Genomic DNA, 19,126 nt, shown 5'->3' with positions numbered 1-19,126 from the left:
CGTCATTAAGAAAAAGGTAAATAATCGGGGATGAAAATGGGCTAAGAGGGGCACCTGGGTGGCTCGGTGGGTTGAGCCTCTGCCTTCGGCTCAGGTCATGATCTCAGGATCTTGGGATCGAGCCCTGCATTGGGCTCTCTGCTCAGTGAGGAGCCTGCTTCCTCCTCTTTCTCTCTGCCTGCCTCTCTGCCTACTTGTGCTCGCTCTCTCTGTGTCAAATAAATGAATAAAATATTTTAAAAAAAAGAAAAAAGAAAATGGACTAAGAATATGAAAGGCGTTTTGCAGACAGGGACATCCAAGTCACCAATAAACACATGAAAAGCTGTTTAGCCTCACTGGTTGGAAGGTCTCTCATTCATCACAGTGGCAGAAATGTAAGACGGAAGGTACTGAGCCCAGTGGAGATGGCGAGGCATGAATACTGTCATTGGCGGCTGGAAGGTGTAAAAATTAGGAAGGCCACATCAGAGAGCAACTGGGCAGTCAGTGGTAAATTAAAGCGTGCCCATTGCAGCTTCGTCCTGAGATATATTGCTAGGGAAACATTCACACAGACACACAGGGATGTATGTACATGGTGGTGTCCTGCAGCCAACTCATACCAGCTCGCAGGACCCCAGGATGTCCAGTTCCCTCCAACTCTGTGTTCGATGCCATCACGCCACTAGTCTGAATTCGGTCACGGTCAGAGTACTTACAACATGGAAATTAACAAACATTACAAAGCAGGGCGCTCTCTCTCTCTCTCTTTATTATTATTATTATTTTTTGAGAGCTGATGGTTAAACATTTAACAACACACCACCACAAATATGTTCTCTGCAGCTTTGATTTCAATAGTATAAATATTGCCTAATTTGCATGTCCATTAACAGAAGAATAGATAAATAAAATGTGGTATACTTATCCTATGGAATAATGTACAGAAATGAAAAGAATCAAATTTATGTATCAACATGGACTGATCTAAGAAACATACGGTTACGCTGAAAACAACAGGTGACTGAATGTAATGTTTCATAGTACATGGCTCTAAGGATTAAAAACAATAATCAATATTATGCAAGGGACATATGTCTATATGGGACATATGGGGCCTCTAGTTACATGTACAGAAGGCTGCTGGAGCTGCCTTACAGATCACTGAAGGTCTGTTCATTTATTTTTTCTTTTATTCTCCATTCATTCAGTTTCTATTATTATGCCTTGTAAAGGCATTATTATTATGTTTTCTATTATTATGACTTGTAAATTCACAAGTCCTTTTCTTCTGCAGTATCTAGTCTGTGGTTAATCCCATTGAGTGTATTTTTCATCTTTAGAAGTTTGGTTTGTCCCTGGGGCACCTGGCTGACCCAGTAGGTTAAGCAGCTGACTCTTGGTTTAGCTCAGGTCATTATCTCAGGGTGGTGAGATCAAGCCCTGTCCCAGGCTCCCCCATCAGCGTGAAGTCTGCTTGGGATTCTCTCTCTCCCTCTCTTCCTCTGCCTCTCTTTCTCTCCCCTAAACAAACAAACAAACAAACAAATGAATAAATTATACAATCTTAAAAAATAAAAGAAGCCTGGTTTGTCCCTTTTTGTACCTTCCACACCTGTACTTAACATACTTAATTTTTTTTTTTTGCCATCTTGAACATACGGAATACAGATATAACTCTTCTACTGTCCTTGTCTGCTATATTTATCACCTGTGTCATTTCTGGATCTGTTTCTATTGACTGGTCTTTCTTCTCATTATGGTCATATTTTCCTGCTTCTTTGCATGCCTGTTAATTTTTCACTGGATTCCAGATATTCTGAATTTTACCTTGTTTGGGTGCTAGATATTTTTGTATGACTTTAGATGGGCTTAAGCTTTGTCCTAGGAAGTAACATGGAAACAATTTGATATTTTTAAAATACAGTTTATTTAAACTAAAAAAAAAAAAGGCAACAAAACATCCAGTTCAACCATATCTCATTTTCAATATTTCTTTCTTTCTATCTTTCTTCCTTCCTACCATTACTTTCCCTTTCCTGTAAGTTTGACATCTGGTTTATAATTTACTTCATTTTGTATTGTATTTAAGCTTATGAAGTGATTTGAGCCTTTTTTGGAATAAGGCAGGTTATAAATTAATTCCTTTTTCAAATCTATCAGATAAAGAAGATGTGATCCAGCAAGAGAGGAAGAAGCTATCCTGAGTGGTTGCCGGAAATATTAGCTCATATTTATAGCTTTTTTTGGTCCCAGCATAAAAGGCTGGGTGATGGAGTGGACAGGGGACAAAACAGTAGCTAATTTTTTTTGCCATCTTGGTCAAGGCCAAGGTCAGTGGAAGGCATAACACCAGAGAGGGGCAGGAACAAGTCTAGATCAAGGACAAAACAAGGCAACATCCATTTGTTCACTCTTTCAATCATTCATTCAATAATTATTAAGCACCAGGCTCTAGATCAGAAGCAGGAAGTCTGCAGGGGAGGAAGAAAATGCACGTCCCAGGCCCTGAAGGCAGGCCACGGTGGGGGCAGCAAGGGCTCCTGGGGGCCCATCTAAATACCCCAAGCTCTAAAATTACCAAAGCCCAGCTTGGGAAACTACCACATAGCAGCCACGGGTTCTGCTCAGGGAATGGTCGATTGTTCCCATCTTGACAGAACTCCTCTAGGTCCCTGGAAACACAGGAAGCCCTTGGGGGGAGCTGTGCCGGGGTTTGATCTATGAAAACTCCTTCCACATATAACCTAAATCAGTGCAGGGTGTTGGACAAGGGAGGAAAGGGAAAAATTGCAATTGGGTGGCAAAATCTCAAAGCCGAGTCCTGGGAGGTCTTGAAGCAAAGAGCTCAGTGTCTCTGAGATGGGTTTCTTCATCTGCAAGATGAACGCCACAGTTCCTGGTGCGGCCGACCTCCTGGCGGGAAACGAGGAGGGGGAGGGGACTGGAAAATAAGGGACAATCAACAAGAGAATGGCTCTGTATTCAGAAAAGAGCCTCAAGTCCATGATCTGCCCCAGGGAAATGGAGGGCGGCATGAACAATTTGCTGTTGGCATCACGCACTGGAAAATGAGTGACATGAGTTGGCAGGAAAGGGGAGAGCGAGTGGGCCGAGGCCGGGGGTGTGGGAGACCCTGTGCTGAGGAAGTGAGACCTTGTGGGAGGGGATGCCAAGTCTCTGGGTGGCCACTGACCCTGACAGACTTTCTGAGCCCCCGCACGGCCAGGCACCGCTTTCCTAACCACAGCCTTGGGGCTGAGGCCTGGGGACGTCTGGAACTGAGCCGAGGAGGAGACCTCGGCTCCTGCCACCCTCATGGGATGTCCACAGCCTCCCAGACAGGCTTCATTTACCTTGGCTCTTTACCCTACTGAACTGGATGGAGAGGATGTCTCTATCCTGTGAAAGGAATGTTTGGGCCAAAGCCCAAGGGCGGGAAAGCCTCTTTGCCTCCTTTGAATGAGGCCCTGGCTGTTGCTCTGTTCCCCTCCCCCAGTATCACTACCTCCTTGCCCTGTTCCAGCAGGTTCCAAAGGGAGGAGGGCATAAGCCTGGTCAGGAGCACTAAGCCTTCATCTCAGGGAGCTTTGGGGATGGTGGGAAAGGCCAGTGGGGAAACCCCATCCTCTGGCTCAAGAGCTTTATTTTTTTATTTTTATTATTTTTTTAAATGATTTATTTATTTATGAAAGAGAGAAAGACCATGAGCAGGGGGAGGGGCAGAGAGAGAGGGAGACAAGCAGATTCCCCTCTGAGAAGGGAGCCAGGGCTCAATCCCAAGACCCCGAGATCGTGACCTGAGCTGAAATCAAGTGTCAGACGCTTAACCTGAGCCCCCCAGGGGCGCCATCTCAAGAACTTAACAATACAGAGAGGAGCTTTCCCCACACCAGCTTGCAGTTTTACCCTATTCTAGTCGTGTTCAAAGGACTGAATTCACTACCTTATGTGTGTCAGGGGTGCAGGTGGGGAGGGTAGACAGGCCACAAACTTGAGAGTCAGGCAAACCCGACATGACACTTAGAAACACAAATATTCCACAATGAAACAATGAAAAGGTGGAAACAAGTGACTTGACACCCCCCCCCCACCCCCCAGATTGAAAAGTTAGGTGGGAACCTCCTAAGGCTTCCAGGCCTAGAGGTTTTCACTTCTCCGGGCCCTCCTCCCTGACTGAATAACCCGCTATGTGTCAGGCATCGTAAGTTCCATATATCGGACTCCCTCAATCCCCACAAGAGGTCTCTTATGTTGTCCTGGTGGAAGGACCCCTCCTGCTCTCTGTTCCCGTGGCCTGGACACAACTCTGTACACATACGTCACACCGTGTCTAGTCAATTGTTTCCCTGGTTCCCTCCCCTGCTTGAAAGAGGACTTCTCGAGGGGCATGGCCTGAGTCCTGGGGGTCTGTGTGTGTCCCCAGGGGGTCTGTGTGTGTCCCCAGCAGTGAGCTCAGAGCCTGGCCGTCCTGAGGGGCTCAGCGCGTGAGTGCCCAGGGGACGGGTCAGCTGGTCGATTCAATGATAACTAGCGTGCGGATCACAAGCGACACACGCCCACACACTGCACGTCTTTCCGTGCTCTCTCTCAATTCCTCTTCCCAGTAATCTTCTGAGGAAGGCACCATCATTATCTACCCTCTACAGCTGGGGAAACTGAGTCACACAGTGGTCCAGCCGCTTGCTCAGGAAGAGTAGAGCCAGGGTGTGGACCCCACCTCTGCTCTTAACCATTTCTCTCCACAGGTGGCTGTCCCCCGTGGGGGCTGTAAGCTCCTGGCTGGGCTGGCAGGGTGGGCAGGGTGGGGGCTGGGGAGCCCCGCAGACAGACAGAGGAAGGGGTGGGAAGGATATTTCAGGGGGAGAGCAGATGACTCGTTGGTGGGCTGGCTCTTCAGGTAGAGGGTAAGGGAGAGGGAAGGGAAAGAACTCGGCGTTGCAGGGGCGCTTTGTCCCCTCACCCGGACGGCTGCTGAAGGAGAGGGCAAAGGCAGAGCTGGGAACCCTGGGTTGGCAACACAAGCTGGACGGCTGTGGAGGGCTGGGGAGAGGCTGGGGTGGGACTGAGGGGGAGATCCCACAGTTGTCCCAGGGAAGAGGGATGGACGTCCTGAGCTCAGAGACAGGGACAGGAGCTGGAAGGCAGGCAGAGTCAAGAGTCAGTACAAGGGAAGGCTCCTTGGAAGCAGGGCAGAAAGTCTCCATGGGAACCATGGACTCCACCTCTGGGAAACTGGCCTTGCTGGCCTTCCAGTTACATTTTTAGTCACTCCCATAAGGCCCTGGGGTGGAAAGGTGGGGGTGGGGATCCACCAGCCCTTGGATGCTTCTGTCTCTGTGTCTGCGATGTCAGGAATGGTCTCAGACACCAAGATAAACAGCTCGTTGACCTGGCATAGGACTGAGAATGGTGCCGATAGAGGCTGTGAATCAGCTCCAGGCTCTGGTCCAGGACAGAGATGTTTCCCAGCCAGCGGGAAGGGAACAAGCCAGCCACTGTTCTAGAAATTTCCACTCACATTATCCTCCCTTTAGAGGGGAGAGAGCTGAGGGCTACCAAGAGGACAGGACTTATTCAAGGTCACACAGCCAGTACGTGGCAGAGCCAGTGTCAGAGAAGGCCTCTGCAGGAACTAAGCCCAGCACCAGGGCCGCTTCCAGCTCACCATTTCCTCTCGCACTGCTGGAAGATGTCTGAGTTATCTCCACCAGCCCAGAGGATGCTTTCCGGATTTGCACGGCCTTGGAAGTTAGGCGTTTCCCTTGATCTACAATAAATTATGACAACTCAGGAGAAGTTTGCAACAAGCACTTTCTCGTTCAATATGCCAGGGGGTGAATTGTCACTTGACACGTCACATACTGACCACGGATGATCGAAGAGGGAGCGAGCATGCGCAATACGCCAGCCGGCGTTAGGATTGGTCAACGGTATTCCCATTTCCCTCTTGCCTGGCATGTGGGCAGGCAGGACTGGACGTCTCTGGTGTCTCTGGAGGATAAGGAAGGCATCCATCTTGCCCTAGCCTACGAAATGTGAACAGAGTGACTAGGACCCTCTGGGAGGCTCTACGTACGAGAGAGTGTGCATTTTCGGCCAGGCGATTTTTTGGCTCGGCAACCGTGAGAGCAGGTGTTGAGACAGATGGGCTGGGCTTCTGAGCGAAGACCCCGAGGAAGGCCCTTTCCTTCTGCCCCCCACCCAAAGGATATGTACTGTGAGCCAGAAGTAAACTCTTGTTCATTTGGGGCTTGTTGCTAGCGTAGTGTGGACTAGCCCATTCTGACTGTCATGAACATTTGTATTTGGAAGTGGACTGGTATTGAAACAAACAAAAAATTAAAAAGACATGGCATTCCCTTAGAGGGTCAGGGGCAGGCAGGAGAAAACCAATGGAGGTTTCTTGGAAGCTGGCCAGATGGCAATCCTTGTAGTGGGGAAACATTTGGTGAAACTGTCACCTGTGGTCACTTGGAACTGTACTCCAGGGAAAGAAGTTTGCAGACAGCATGTTAATAGTGTGATCTTCCTAGTGTGGGCTGCAAAAAAGGGATGAGCTCAGAAATTATGGGGTTAGGGATGGGTCAGGTTAATACACGGGTGCCGACAGGAGGGTAGTTGTGGAACACCTGGGGTCTTCCAATTCCAGCCAAGAAGTGTTAAGGGACTGGATTTACTGGCCCACCTGAAACAACTAAAAATATGATTTCAAGACAGTGGACCTCAAGCAACACAGAACAATGATCCCCAGGACCCAAGAAACAAATGAGATGAGCACTAGGATTACCCCATCTCATTGTCTCGAGAGTTTCCAGACCACAGCACAGGCAGAAGGAACACAGGAGGATCCCAGCAGACTCTCCAAGTTGAGAAGACAAAACTAAATTTTGGGAGCCCAAGGCAGGTAGAATTCACAGGGCACAGATGACAGCTAAGGGAGCCACAGAGAGAAAGAACTCCAGTGATCCACACAGGGTCCCCGTCAAGTCTTCACAGAGCACCGAGAAGCCCACCCGTGGAGGAAACAACATGGGGACAACGGAGGAGGAGCAGTCTGGAAGGATTAGAGAGAACAGTGGAACTCTCCCAGGGCCAGGAAGAATGCCTGTTCTCCAGCCAGACTGAACAATCCCGTAACTCACAGGGCACTGGGCAAAGCACTCAAAAGGGTCTTGCTTCAGTAGTTTGGGGTCATTAGCTCTAAAAGATGTTATCTTGATAAAAGGAAATCACGCCCAGCACTCCGACTATGGTACTGACTGCAGGGATGTGGGTTCTTCTGGGTTTGGCATATTATGGTCTTGTGTAATGACTCAAGTCTTCTGTCACTTTTCCTCTCTATCCAAAGTACTTGAAAATCTCTGTTCACACAATCTGCCATCACTGGATATAAACCTGTGGCCATCGTGCCATGCCTCTTCCTAGCCTTGGGAGCCCTTGAAATAAAATAGCACTACTAGTGCCAACAGGACTCTCAATTCAAATGAAAATTAGGGCCCTAAAAGCACAAGATGGTACTTAGTTATCAAGTGTTTCAATAGATCTATGATTTTCAAGGTATTGGCCACTTTGGAGGTTTCTGAGAACTCTCAGGGCCACTGCAACACCAAAAACTATCCTTACTATAATACAAAGACATTATTTTCCTTTTCCTGGTTTGGAATTTCATGGATGGAGCAAAAGCAAGGGGATGCTTTAGCATAAATGGGCATAGTAACCCCAGGAGGGGCCAGCGGTCACTGAAGTTGGTTTTCACCACTCCACACTTGCACTGGAAAACAAAGAAGTCAGATTGGCTTAAGGATATCCTTGATAAAGCAGTAAAAATTATATATTTGATTAAATATCAAACCTTGAGGACATGCCTTTTTAATATTCTGGTTCTGTGTGACAAAATGGGAAAAATGCATAAAGCACTTCAGCTGCATAGAAAAGCATGAGGGTTATCTAGAGGACAAGGGCTCGTGTGATTGATTGAATTTGAGCTAAACTTAGACCCTTTTTCATGAAACACCATTTTTACTTGAAAGACAGATAAAGAATAGTTACCCAGATTTGTGTATTTGGCAGACAGAATCTTGAAAAATCAGTGAAATAAGCTCACCACTTCAAGGAAAAGAAATTGACATTAATTGTTGCCAATTATAAAATTAAAGCTTTCAGGAGCAAATCAGAGTTTTGGAAACTTTGTGTTGGCCACTGTGAGATCGACAGCTTCCCAATACGTTGCGATTGGCCATTATATTAAGGAATGTTATTTTTTAAATATTATATAATGAAATGTATCAACATTTTGAAGATCTAAATATCTCAGTGAACCAATATTTTCCAAATTCTTGGTGCATAATGTTTTAAGACCAGGCATAGGCAAAAGATGCATTTAAACGGCAAGGTTGACAAGTGGATTTTAATGAAACCAGAGTATGAAAAGTTCACTGATAGGATTTCAGATTCCTCACTGCAATTCAGCTGTTCTTTTTTTTTTTTTTTTTTTTTTTTTAAATAAGCTCCAGGCCCAATGTGGGGCTCAAACTCACGACCATGAAATCAAGAATCTCATGCTCTGGTGACTGAGTCAGCCAGGTACCCCCCATTGTAATTACCCTTTAAGAAACTATCACTAGCTAAGCTTTGCTGCACTGACAAAGCAGAATATTCACAATCGTCTTAAAAATTTAAAATACTCCTCCCTTTCCAACTACATGTTTATGCGAAACCAGTATTTAAAAAAAAAAAAAAGCTTTTAAAAACAGCTTTATTGAGATATTACTAACATATAAAAATTGTATATATTTAAGGTGCACAACTGGATGGCTTTTGTTGTTTTTTAAGTTTTAGAAAAAGATTTTATTTATTCATTTGACAGAGAGAGAGAGAGAGAGAGTGGGCACAAGGAGCGGGGAGAGGCAGGGGGAGAAGCAGGCTCCTCACTGAGCAGGGAGTCCCATGTGGGGCTCCATTCCAGGACCCTGGAGTCATGACCAGAGCTGAAGACAGACACTTAACTGACTGAGTCACCCAGGTGCCCCTGGATGTTTTGATATACATATTCATTGTGGAAAGATTACCACGATCTAACTTATCTATCACTTTACATAGTTACCATTGTGTGTGTGTGTGTGTGGTAGAAGCAGATTTTCTTTAGATACATCAACCAAAACAACATATAAAAATAGATTGACTGCAGAAGCCGATACAGGAGTCCAGCTGTCTTTCATTAGGTCAAACATCAATTTCAAATAATGCCACTCTTTTCACTAATTTTGTTTTAGAGATATTTTCTTAAAATGTGTTATGTTGATCGTTGTTATTTTAAAGTAAATCCATATTACAAATGTGTCTCCGTTTTTCTAGAATGGAATTACAGAGAGACATAACCCATATATGTCAGTTATCAATTTAATCAATTTATTGACTCTCAGTTCTAAATCATCCTTCACTGTCAACTCTGCAAAAATGGGGCCGAGCCCTTTAAATATATATTTTTTTCTTTGCCAGGGAGCACAAGGCTAAGCTTTGCCAGTAGAGGGTGCTAGAGACACTGCAGAAGGACAAGGCTTTCCTTTCTGTGCTCTCCTGCAGCTTGGCTCCTGTCCTGCCTGATTCTGTTACTCTGTGACTACATTTGCTCTTGGTCCCTGAGCTATCTCCCCTATGCTTGAGCAGCCTATGGATGTTAAGCAGCATAATGAAATTCAAATGTAATGCAAATGTTTGAATTTAGGCACAAAAACTGAAACAGAAGAGTGGGATTGCCATGGGGTGCCTGGGTGGCACAGTCGGTTTAGCGTCTGACCCTTGATTTCGGCTCATGATCTCAGGGTTGTAAGATCGAGCCCCATAGCAGGTCCCATGCTGGGCATGGAGCCTGCTAGAGATTATTTCTCCTTCTCCCTCTGCCCCTCTCCCTGCTCACACAGGTGCTTTCTCTTTCTCCTTCTCTCAAATAAATAAATAAATCATATATATATTTAAAGAGCGTGATTGCCATTCTATGATATAATACTTTTAAAAATTAATGATTTTCCTAACATCAATGCCTCAGGACCTTAGTGAGCTCACCAAACAGAAATGAGGACCCCTCCCCCACCAGCCCTGCTATGTGTCCTCCTCTGAAAGGGACAGAGGGAGACCCAGGTCTGTGAGAACTTATAGTCTGCTGTAATGACACGTAGTCCCCTACTCGGGGGTCCCAGTGCCTCGTCCAGAGTTCAAGAAGTCCCAAAGGGTCCTGGAATCCTTATTTTTCTCCCACTGGGTCTAGGGAGGTTGGGAGGTGAAAATGAAGCTGACTTTTTGTTGTATTCACAACATTAGGAGCTTCTTTTCTCTAGGGAAGTACCTATTTGCTTAGAGTGAACTTGAAAACCAGGCTTCAGTCAAAACAACAGTCAGAACCGAAGTGGGGCCAAATCAGTTGGGGCGACCTGACCATGCAGAGGAAGGGGGGATGCATTTGTGAGTTACATCAGCCATGGACTCCAGCAGCAGATGCCAGGAACACCCCTGGGACCTCCTCAGGGTCACCAGCCTGAGGAACACTCACGACCAGCCCCTCTGCAGCTGGACTTGGCATTTGCATGAATCCAAAGACCCATCTCTCTCCCGGCTGCCACACCCTGTGCATTTTTACCTAAAGAAACCAAGCATTGCTATAAAAAGACCAAGTTTTTGTATGCACTTTAAAATTACCCGGGTAGATTAAACTGTAACATTTCTTGCCTCTGCTATCCAATGGATAGTGACTGGGAGGAGATGTGATCAATTATTGGGAAACAAAAATAAAATTGTATATTTCTCTGAACATCTGAAGATGGCAGAAGCAAGTTTGAGACCCTGCTCCCTGGATATACCTTATCTTGCCCCCTAACTTATACCCACCTGATGCACAAGACTCTTCCCTTCCCCTGATACTGACATCTGATACTCAATACATACTTCTTAAAATGAAGTTATAGAACCCTGGTGATGTATTCTACAGAAGGAATGAGCAAGGCCTTTCTGTGCTGGGCCAGGTGGTAAGCATTCAAGGCTTTGTAGGCCACACATGGTTCCTGTAGCAACTACTCAGCTTTGCTGTTGTAGTGTGAAAGCAAATGTAGACACAAGTAAACATAATTGTGTTTCAATAAAACTTTATTAACAAAAAAAATATGCTATGCTAGCTTTGCCTATGGACTATCATTTGTTAACTTCTGTTCTAAGGTGTAGTAGCCAGAGTCTGCCAAGCATGTTGTCTATCACTGTCTTTGGAGACAAAAGGCCTCTCTTTCCTCTTCTGCCTTCTAAGCCTCGCGTGCAAGGCTCCCCTAGGCAAACTCTTCCAGAACCATTCTGAAGGGAATTCTGGGACATGTGGTTCTTGGCTTCTCCTCTTCAAGAGTGTGGCAGTGTGCTTGGTTGGCAATAACTAACAGCATACCAAGGTAACGAATCACAGAAGATTTATAGGCCATGGTGCCAGAATGACAGAAACCCAGTCTTTAGAATCATCTATTGTTCTTTGAATTAAAATAGTGAATTCAGCTTTTTTAAATGAGGCAGCTGAATCCTCTTTCATGTTTCATAGGGTTGGGATAGTATTCCCCAGCGTTGGGAGCTCAGGATCCTTTGATCTCAAGGTCCCATCAGTCATGACTTCCCTGCCAAGGTCACATTATGGTTCAGGGTGGCTACTGGGCCCAGGTCCACATTCCAGCCAACAGGAAGCAGGAGGGTTAGAGGAAGGTCGCAGCCCTTGGTCTAGGGGCATTTCCTGGAAAGTGTCTATGCTTCTTCTGTTAATGAGTCATTGACCAAAGTTTAGTTACAAGGACAACACACACCTGCCAGAGAGGATGAGAAATTTCACTTTTATTTCAGGTGGCCATGTAGCCAGCTAAAAATCAGGTAGCTTGTAACCAAGGAAGGAGGGAAGAACAGGTAGTGTGGGACAACTAGCGATCTTTGATACACCAAGCTTCCATAGTCACACTTCATAAAGATGAAGCTTCTGAAATCATACCGTGTTACTACAGGCCAGTTTACTTGTATCACATTTTTACTGGCCAAAGTGCTGACCTGCTGTGCTATTATATCCCAGGATTCTGAATCATGTAAACTTTTCATTGGCCAAGATTCTGACTTAGATGAAATTTGCTCAGGCTAAAATTCCAGACTCGCCTAAAATTCTTACAAGCCAAGCTTCAGAAACAAAATCCAAGAAACCAAACTTCCCAAATAACATGAAATTCTCTTGATCAAGCATTTAGAATTATCTGAGATTCCTACAAAAAGAGTTTTCAGACTCACACAAGAGTCCTATAGGCTAAGGTACATGGAGACCAGGAATCCAGATTTACACTGAATTTCTTATAGACCAAGCTTCCAAGTCACGTGTTCTTGTATAGCAAGTTTCTGCAACAACACAGTGTTATTACAGTAATGTTGTCATAGTCGGGATGCTGGCATCAAGCATAGTCATTCTTTCAGGCCAAGTTTTGAGAATTACATAATGTTTTAATAAATGAAGTTTTCAGAATCATGTAAGTTTATTGCAGGTCAAGTTTCACACAAGGTTATGAAATGGCATAACATTATCATAACCCTAAATTGTAAATCATATAACGTTCTTTCAGGTTCATGTTTCGGAATCACCCAAAGTTTTTTTAAGCCATTCGATCTAGAATCACACAGCATTTCCGAGAAACTGATGTTCCATAAACCCATACAATTTTCCCAGACCAAGTTTCCAGAATCACACAGGGTGCTTTAACCACCTGTGTTCTGGAATCCCATGCCATGCTTGTAGATGACATTCTGGGTCTCTTGTCCCTAAGTCTCCACTGAGCTGGAATTTAAAATCATGTGGGCTCTCAAGTTAGGATTTATACAACATCACCTCCTCTGATGCAAGTGGCAGGCACTCTTCCTCTTGCTAGTTTCCTCCAACTATTGCATAACCCATAACAGATCCTAGAAGTGTTTATGTATTTGTAAGAGGCTGGAGGGCCAGAGTGAGAGGTGGCATCATCTGTGTATGATGCGTCAATAATAGTAAGAACATTTACTTAATGCCTATTATGTGCATCATACTAGTTCTTGACACATTTGATTTCATTTCAGCGTCCCAGCAACCCTGTGATTGAATTTCATCATGATAAACATCATTAATAATTATCATGAGTATCCTCATTTTATAGATGATCAAACTCATTTAAGTAACTCATCGAATGTCCTACAACTATGTAATAGACTCAAAACTGTAGATCTGGTTCTTGGTTCCAGAGGTATAGGGAGGTGCCTCCAGCTTTAGGGCAGAGCCCAGTAAAAGACCACCCCATCCTTGAGATCAAAACTACTAAATTTCAACAGGAAGATGATAAAAAGAGCCATCTATCGAAATGATCCTTCCTCGGAGTGGGTAGAAAGTGAAGACTCGGGAAGACTTGGGGAAGCATAAATCTATGTAAGGTGACCAAGGTGAAGCCTTGAATGTGTGCCCACATGACTAAGGACCATGAAACCAGACTTACTGTGCTGGTACATGCAGAGAGAACAGATGTATTGGCAAAGGGATTGTAGCCATCAGTGCGTTTTCACAAGGCAAATTAGCAGTCTTTCATCAGTTTCATCAGCAGCAAGTGGGGAACAAGGGAAGCCTGGATGGGTTGACATGAGTATCCTGGTCCATTTGGCAGATAAATTCCCAAGGTGGAAGCAAGTATGCCATTTAGCATCATTCACTGAGCTTCTGCCATGTGCCTTGGTTTAGAGATAAAATACTATAAAAATGTATAAGGCAAAATCTCTCTTTTGAAGAAGTTCCACTTTAATAAGAGGAACAGGTGAACAAAGATCAAATATAATTGAGGGGGCCATACACTCATGCACAGAGAGGTGACGGGAAAAGTTTTTATGGAGATAGACATGGTGGGTTAGATCTATAAGGACAAGAAAGAAGTCAGCTAGATGGGGTAGAACTGGCAGAAGTTGTATGGGCCTTCCCTTCTCAGAGGACCCACCAGATGCACAGGTTCTTGGGGGAAAGGGCACCTGTGTGCATGGGGAAACATGAAGAACTCTGCCTGCTTTGGACATAGGGCTCATGTTAAGGAGTTTAAGGGTCAGGGAGATTAGGGCCAGATGGGCCTTGTTGGGACCTATCAATGACTGTCGAAACCTACTGAACATGAGGATCCAGGATGGGGGCCTGAGGACAAGAATGTGGGGGGTGTAGTGGGAAAACAATCACAAAAATGTCCCCACTTTTTGGTTACTCTCCCCAGACTCTGTATTTGGGGCCCAGGTATTTCAATGGAGTATTCCATACTGCTTACCTTAAGAAATTTTTATTACTATTTTGATGACTTTCATGCCAAATGTAACTTTGAAAATGTTGAAGATACTGGTCTTTGAGAGGGTGCTTGGGGAGCTGTGGCTACTTATCTCCCTGACTGCATCCTGTCATGGCCCTTGCCAAGGGAGGACCCACCCTAGGTTTGATTCCGTCCTCATACCACAAGGAGTGGCAGTTATCCCTCATTGGTGGGCACCAGATGATCCTACCCCACTGGTTCCAGCTCTAGTCTACTGACTCTATTGGTGAGTCTACCCCAGGCCCCTCTTGGTCAGGTTTTTCTGTCTGTTTGTTCATACTGTCACCAATATTTTTGCATACATATGACATGTCTGTTTAATCTGGAAGCCTGTTAACCCACCACTGCTTTCCCCAACCCAGCTGAGAGTTTCTGAATCAAAATTCAGTACATGAGATTTTATTTATGTCCGTGCTAAAGTAGCAGAGTTCGGACTTATTTTCCCACCATAACAAACTAGGAAACTGATCAGAATATATCAAACAACTGTTTTCAGACATTGGTTAACAGGCTGCCTGGGCATTTGATCCCTGAGAGAAGGGAAACAAATAAGAGGAGCCCAGTGATCTCTATGGATTTGTGTCCAGGGGCACATTCCGGACTGTGATACAGAGAAGACATTTCAAGCAGAGCACAGAGGTCTCACCGAATAGAGGAGACAGAGCTCAATGTCAAGGGACACCTAAAATAGTTGGAAAGACAGCTAGAGTTCTGGAGAGAAGAATCTAGGCAGAAGAAGAAATCCCCTAAATTGCACAAGGGTCCCCTGAAATGCTTGCTGAATGATAAGCCCCATATGTGAAGACTGAAACACCATGAGTTCAGGCAAAAAACAATGGGATTTGTCAGTTGCACAGTTCTCGAGATTCACACAGGTGAGAAGATGTTTAGGCTATAACCAGACAGAGTGGAAATTTTGTATTGATCATCTAGGGCATTCAGCTCCAGACCTGCCCCAACAGAGGTTTAAACAAACCTTGAGAGGGGTAAGCTAATCCTTGGTAATTTAATTTCCTGATATAAAAATTCTAATACTTTCTACTGGAAGACAACAAAATATTCCACAGCATCATACTCACAGTGAAATAAAAACTGAACTAAAATTGTTGAACACACCAAGAAACAGGATAATGTGACTCAAAATGAGGAGAAAAATCAGTCAGTTGAAGCAGAAACAAAAATGACAGGATTAGCAAACAAGGCCTTTAAAAAGGCTATTATAAATATGCTCAAGAGGCATCTGGCTAGCTCAGTCAGTAGCATGTGTGTGTGACTCTTGACCTTGGGATCATGAGTTCAAACCCTAGATTGCATGTAGATACTACTAAAGAAAATAAATAAGCTTAAAAAAATATGCTCAGTATGTTCAAGGTCTAAAGAAAAATACGAATATAATGAAGTAAAATAGAAAATACAAAAGTCCTTGTGAAAAGAACTACTTGACATTTTTAGAGCAAAATACAGTATGTGAAATGAAAAAGTCCAACCGGATGGGATTAAGAGTAAATTAGAACAAACATAAAGCATCAATGAACTTAAAGACATAGCAATAGAAACTGTCTAAACTCAAGCACAGAAAATTTTTAAAAGGCTGAACAATAAATAAAGAGCCACAGGGACCTAAGGAACAGCATAAACAATCTAACATACAAATTGCTAAAGTCCCAGAGGAGAGGAAAAAGGACAGAAAAATATTTAAAGTGTTATTGGCAAAACTTTTCCATATTTGGAGAAAAATGTAAACTCATAGACCCAAGAACTTCAATAAATCCCAAGCAGAATAAAAATAAAGAAAACCAGACAAAAGGATATTGTGATTAAATTGTTGAAAACCAATAATAAAACTATTAAAAGTGTCTAAAGAAAAAAGGCACTCTATGTCAGAGAATGAAAGATAACAACACCACAGGCTTTTGGTCACAAGCTGTGCAAACCAGAAAACAAGAAAAGAAACCTTGGAGGTGCTGAAAGGAAACAAAGACACTCTGTCAATATAGAATTCTAAAGTCAGAGAAAATATTCTTTAAAAATGAAAACAAACTAAAAACTTTTTCAGGCAACAAAAGCTGGTAGATTTCATTACTGGAAGAACCACACAACAAGAAAGATTAAAGGAAATTCTTCAGGAATTAAAAAAAAATGATACCAGCTATAAACTTGGATCTACTGAAAGAAGCAAAGAGCGTCAAAAATAGTATAAATACGTCAGGAAATTTTCCCCCCTCATTTTGTAAGTTCTCTAAAAGATAATTGAGTAAAGGTATGATGACAAGAACATAAAGGATAGGAGGAAGAAATGAATGTATAGTGTCATAAGGGTCAAAAACTGCACATGCAAGGATATAATTTTACTTAAAGGAGAACTGTCATGAACTAAAGATATCTATTGAAAGCTGTGGAAAAACCACTAAAAAAATAAAGAAGTTGTACCTAATCAGTCAATAGTGGAGATTGAATGGAGTGAAAAGGAAACCCAATTAACCCAAAGGAAGGCAGGGAAAGAAGAAAAAAGGAGCAAATAACAGATGGGACAAATAGGACACAAGAAACAAGATGAAAGAGTCAAACCAAGAATTATATTAAATATAAATGGTCTAAGCACCCCAATTTAAAAATCAGATACTATTGGATAGAATAAAAAGGCAGATCCAACTATATGCTGTCTGCAAGAAACCCACGTTAAACATAAAGGCACAGGTAGTTTGCAAGTAAAAGGATGGAATCAAATACACTATGAAAAGAATAATGAGAAGAAGACACGTGTGACTGTATTATAATCAGAAAAAGTAGCTGAGTGACTTTGGACATTGGTCATCCTTGGTGTAGGATTGCTTAGTGCCGGGTCTGGTAGATTTGATCTTTTCTTCTTCCATACTGGAGGACTCTGCCACAACCATGTTATGCCAGATCCTGGGTCAGGCCAAGAAGCATTCGAGTTTGATCCTCATCTTCCTATGTTATTGGAGCAGCCCTGTATGTCTTGTGCCTGGCATTGTTCATCCTGATGTCAGTTGGGATAGGAAAAATAATACAGAACCCTGGAAAAAACTGGGTCTCAATGATCAATACAAGTTCTACCCAGTGAATGTAGATTACAGCACACTGAAGAAAGAAGGTCCAGACTTCTAAGTGAAATGTTTCACTATAATGCTGCTTAGAATGTAGCTCTCCTAGAAGCCATCTGCACAGTTTTCCACTTATCCAGGGAATATTTCCCCTCTAAATTCATGAAATCATGTTGATATATTGTGTTGGGATTTACACTGATTAATAAACATCTGAAACTTTAAAAAGAAAAGAAAAAGTGGTATTGGGAGAAGAAATATGGTCAGAGATAAAAATTAATATTTAATTATAATAAAACATAATTCATCAAGAGACACAAAATCCTAAATGTGTATGTTTTTACTAAGATAATTTCTGAGTGTATGAAGCAAAATTTATAGAACTGTGAATGGATCCGCAATTATTGTTGGAGGTTTCAATACATTTCTCTCAATTACTGATAGATAAAACAAACAAACAAATTCAGTAAAGATAAGAAACACCTGAACAACACTCTGAGCCAATTTGACTTAACTGACATTTACTAAGCATACACTTAATGACAGCTTACACAATTTTTTAAAGTGCATGTGGAATATGTACCAAAATGCCATAAATACAAATCTTAGTATATCTAAAGGACTGAAAACAAAGTGTCTTTAATTCCAACATAATGGAATTAATCCAAAAACCAACAACAGAAAGATATCTAAAACCCCCAAATATGGAGGAATTAAACAAAGCAGTTGAATTTTTAAAAAAGATTGTATTTATTTATTTGACACAGAGAGATCACAAGTAGGCAGAGAGGCAGGCCGAGAGAGAGGGGGAAGCAGGCTCCCCGCTGAGCAGAGAGCCCGATGCAGGGCTTGATCCCAGAACCCTGAGATCATGACCTGAGCCGAGGCAGAAGCTTAACCCACTGAGCCACCCAGGTGCCCCAAAACACTTATTTTTTTAAAATATTTATTTATTTATTTTAGAGAGAGAGAAAGAGCAAGCAAACGTGGGGAGGAGCAGAGGGAAAGAATGCCAAGCAGACTCCCTGTTGAGCACAGAGTCCCCTGGGGGCCTCAATCTCCCAGCTCCTAGCTCATGACCTGTGTTGAAATCAAGAGTCAGACACTCAACTGACTGAGCCACCCAGGCACCCAAACAACACACTTCTTAAAAAGCCTTGATTCAAAAAGTAAATCACAAGAGATATTACCAAAGACATCTTAACTGGTGATTCTGAAAACTGAACATAAAATTTGTGGGATACAGCTCAATGAAAAATCTTTGCCTTTAATTGTCTATTTTTAGAAAATCGTTTTATCAATATTTTTAGTTTCCTTCTGAAAGAAAAAAAATAAAAGCTAGGAAAAGAAGAGCAAATGAGACCCAAAGTAAATGGAAAGAAATAATAAGGAGAAGAAATTTAAAAATGGACAAATAATTGAGAGCTTCAACAACACAAAAGTAGGCTTCTGAATAGACCAATACATTGAAAAACTTGTGGCGAGATTCATCAGAGAATAAGAGAGAGAGAGATACAAATTACTAACGTAATGAACCAAAGGGAAGAGCTAACCACAGACTCTAGAGACAATAAATAACAGCATAATGAGGGAGTGTGATGAACAACTTCATGCCAATAAAATCAACAAGTTGGATGAAATGACCAATTGCTTAAAGACACAACTTACTCAAGAAGAAGAAAAAAAATAAAACAGTAGTCTGACATGTGTTATGAATGT

General features: G+C 43.0%; 1 protein-coding gene across 1 annotated transcript; it reads left to right on the top strand.

Annotated features, from left to right (window-relative positions):
- Positions 1–17,237: 17,237 nt before the first annotated feature.
- Positions 17,238–17,471, top strand: LOC132029216 (cytochrome c oxidase subunit NDUFA4-like). Its single transcript, XM_059418536.1, has one exon. It carries the CDS (start codon positions 17,238–17,240, stop codon positions 17,469–17,471), a length of 234 nt encoding a protein of 77 aa, XP_059274519.1.
- Positions 17,472–19,126: the final 1,655 nt, after the last annotated feature.

Source organism: Mustela nigripes, chromosome 13 (assembly GCF_022355385.1).
Source record: "Mustela nigripes isolate SB6536 chromosome 13, MUSNIG.SB6536, whole genome shotgun sequence".
NCBI classification, from domain to species: domain Eukaryota; kingdom Metazoa; phylum Chordata; class Mammalia; order Carnivora; family Mustelidae; genus Mustela; species Mustela nigripes.
This window is presented reverse-complemented; position numbering and strand designations above follow the sequence as displayed.

Excerpts from the sequence above, each read along its gene's own strand:
- LOC132029216 (XM_059418536.1), top strand. The coding sequence starts at position 17,238 with ATGTTATGCCAGATCCTGGGTCAGGCCAAGAAGCATTCGAGTTTGATC.